This window comes from Sphaeroforma arctica (genome assembly GCF_001186125.1).
Source record: "Sphaeroforma arctica JP610 unplaced genomic scaffold supercont1.31, whole genome shotgun sequence".
In the NCBI taxonomy this organism is placed as follows: Eukaryota; class Ichthyosporea; order Ichthyophonida; genus Sphaeroforma; species Sphaeroforma arctica.
The window spans coordinates 75,372-76,508 of NW_014040527.1; the positions used below are offsets into that span (position 1 = coordinate 75,372).

At 49.9% G+C, this 1,137-nt stretch overlaps 1 protein-coding gene across 1 annotated transcript; it reads right to left on the bottom strand.

The window, feature by feature from the left end:
• Positions 1-263: 263 nt before the first annotated feature.
• Positions 264-961, bottom strand: SARC_00877 (hypothetical protein; the record flags this gene model as incomplete). Its single annotated transcript, XM_014305411.1, has 2 exons — positions 264-419; positions 452-961. 2 exons carry the CDS (start codon positions 959-961, stop codon positions 264-266), a joined length of 666 nt encoding a protein of 221 aa, XP_014160886.1.
• Positions 962-1,137: the final 176 nt, after the last annotated feature.

A 1,137-nucleotide genomic window follows, 5' to 3' on the forward strand; every position in this document is an offset into this window, starting at 1 on the left:
GATTCTAAAATCATCTGGAACAGTGATAATTTACTTACAGTCTATCTCTTGTTCGGAAGTGAAAAGTGCCTTCTGCTCGTCTGTCACAGTCGTCTCGGGCTGCAGTCGATTCGTGTCGAAGTCACATAATGCCGTCGCACACGCTGTGCTAGCAGAATCTCGCGCAAGTCGCTAACTGTCTGCGTGGTAGCATTTGCCAGAGTTGAGCGCAGCTCCGTCTCTATTCATGCAGCCACTTTTTTAGCTGCCTTTGCTCGGTGGTATTATTCCTCAAACGTCTCCCTGCGAGGTTGTACCGATTCATCGTCTCCGTGTTCGCCTTGATCGTCGGCTTGATTTCCCTGGCTATTCCCGTCGTTTTCGTCCTGAATCTCCTTGTTGGCTTCCAGCACCTTATGCGTTCCTCCATTGCTCGCCCTCTGGGTTGAGCTTGCAACGCCAATGTATACACTTCGGGTGCCCCGGTGGCTGTCGGGCCGTTCGCTGAGGCGGTACCTAAAGCATCGGTGGCCGAGAAAACCCATAGACTGTCTGGAGTCATTTGCCACCGTTGCCGCGTCAAGCAAACTGATCTGAAGTACCAGGGACATGCCTTGGGTCCTTCGCAATGTAGTAAAGAATTCATCTGATAGATAGTTATTGTTGTAACGTATTGTGGTATCTCATTGAGCACGACTAAACGGTGCCGCGCCGCTCCCATGTTTTCTAGGTTCATGCCGCGCGTTTGGTGGCGTGGATCTGTCACAAGTTCCGAATGGAACATGTGGGTCGCAGGTCCGAATTTATCAATCAGAATTCGTTCCACATTCGTGACTGTAGGCTCGTCCGGTATATTGATATACACTCGTGCAAGTACCTGTTCGCTTAGATATGCTTCAGTTGAGCCTCGTTGAGTGTCATGGGTTGGTTGCTCGCCTCGAATCTTCGTTAACTGCGGAAGGGTCTTCACCTTACGCCACATCCGCATTCACGCTTCTACTGGAGCGAACTCGTCCCCATCATAGACAGGCAAGCAAAAACGGCGTTCACTGAAATACTGCCGTGGTGGAATCAACTCAGTCTTTTGAATGAAATTCTGAGTTGTCGCTTAGGCCTAGCTAGTTTAATCGTAGTCCCTGTACACCATGGTTTATTAGA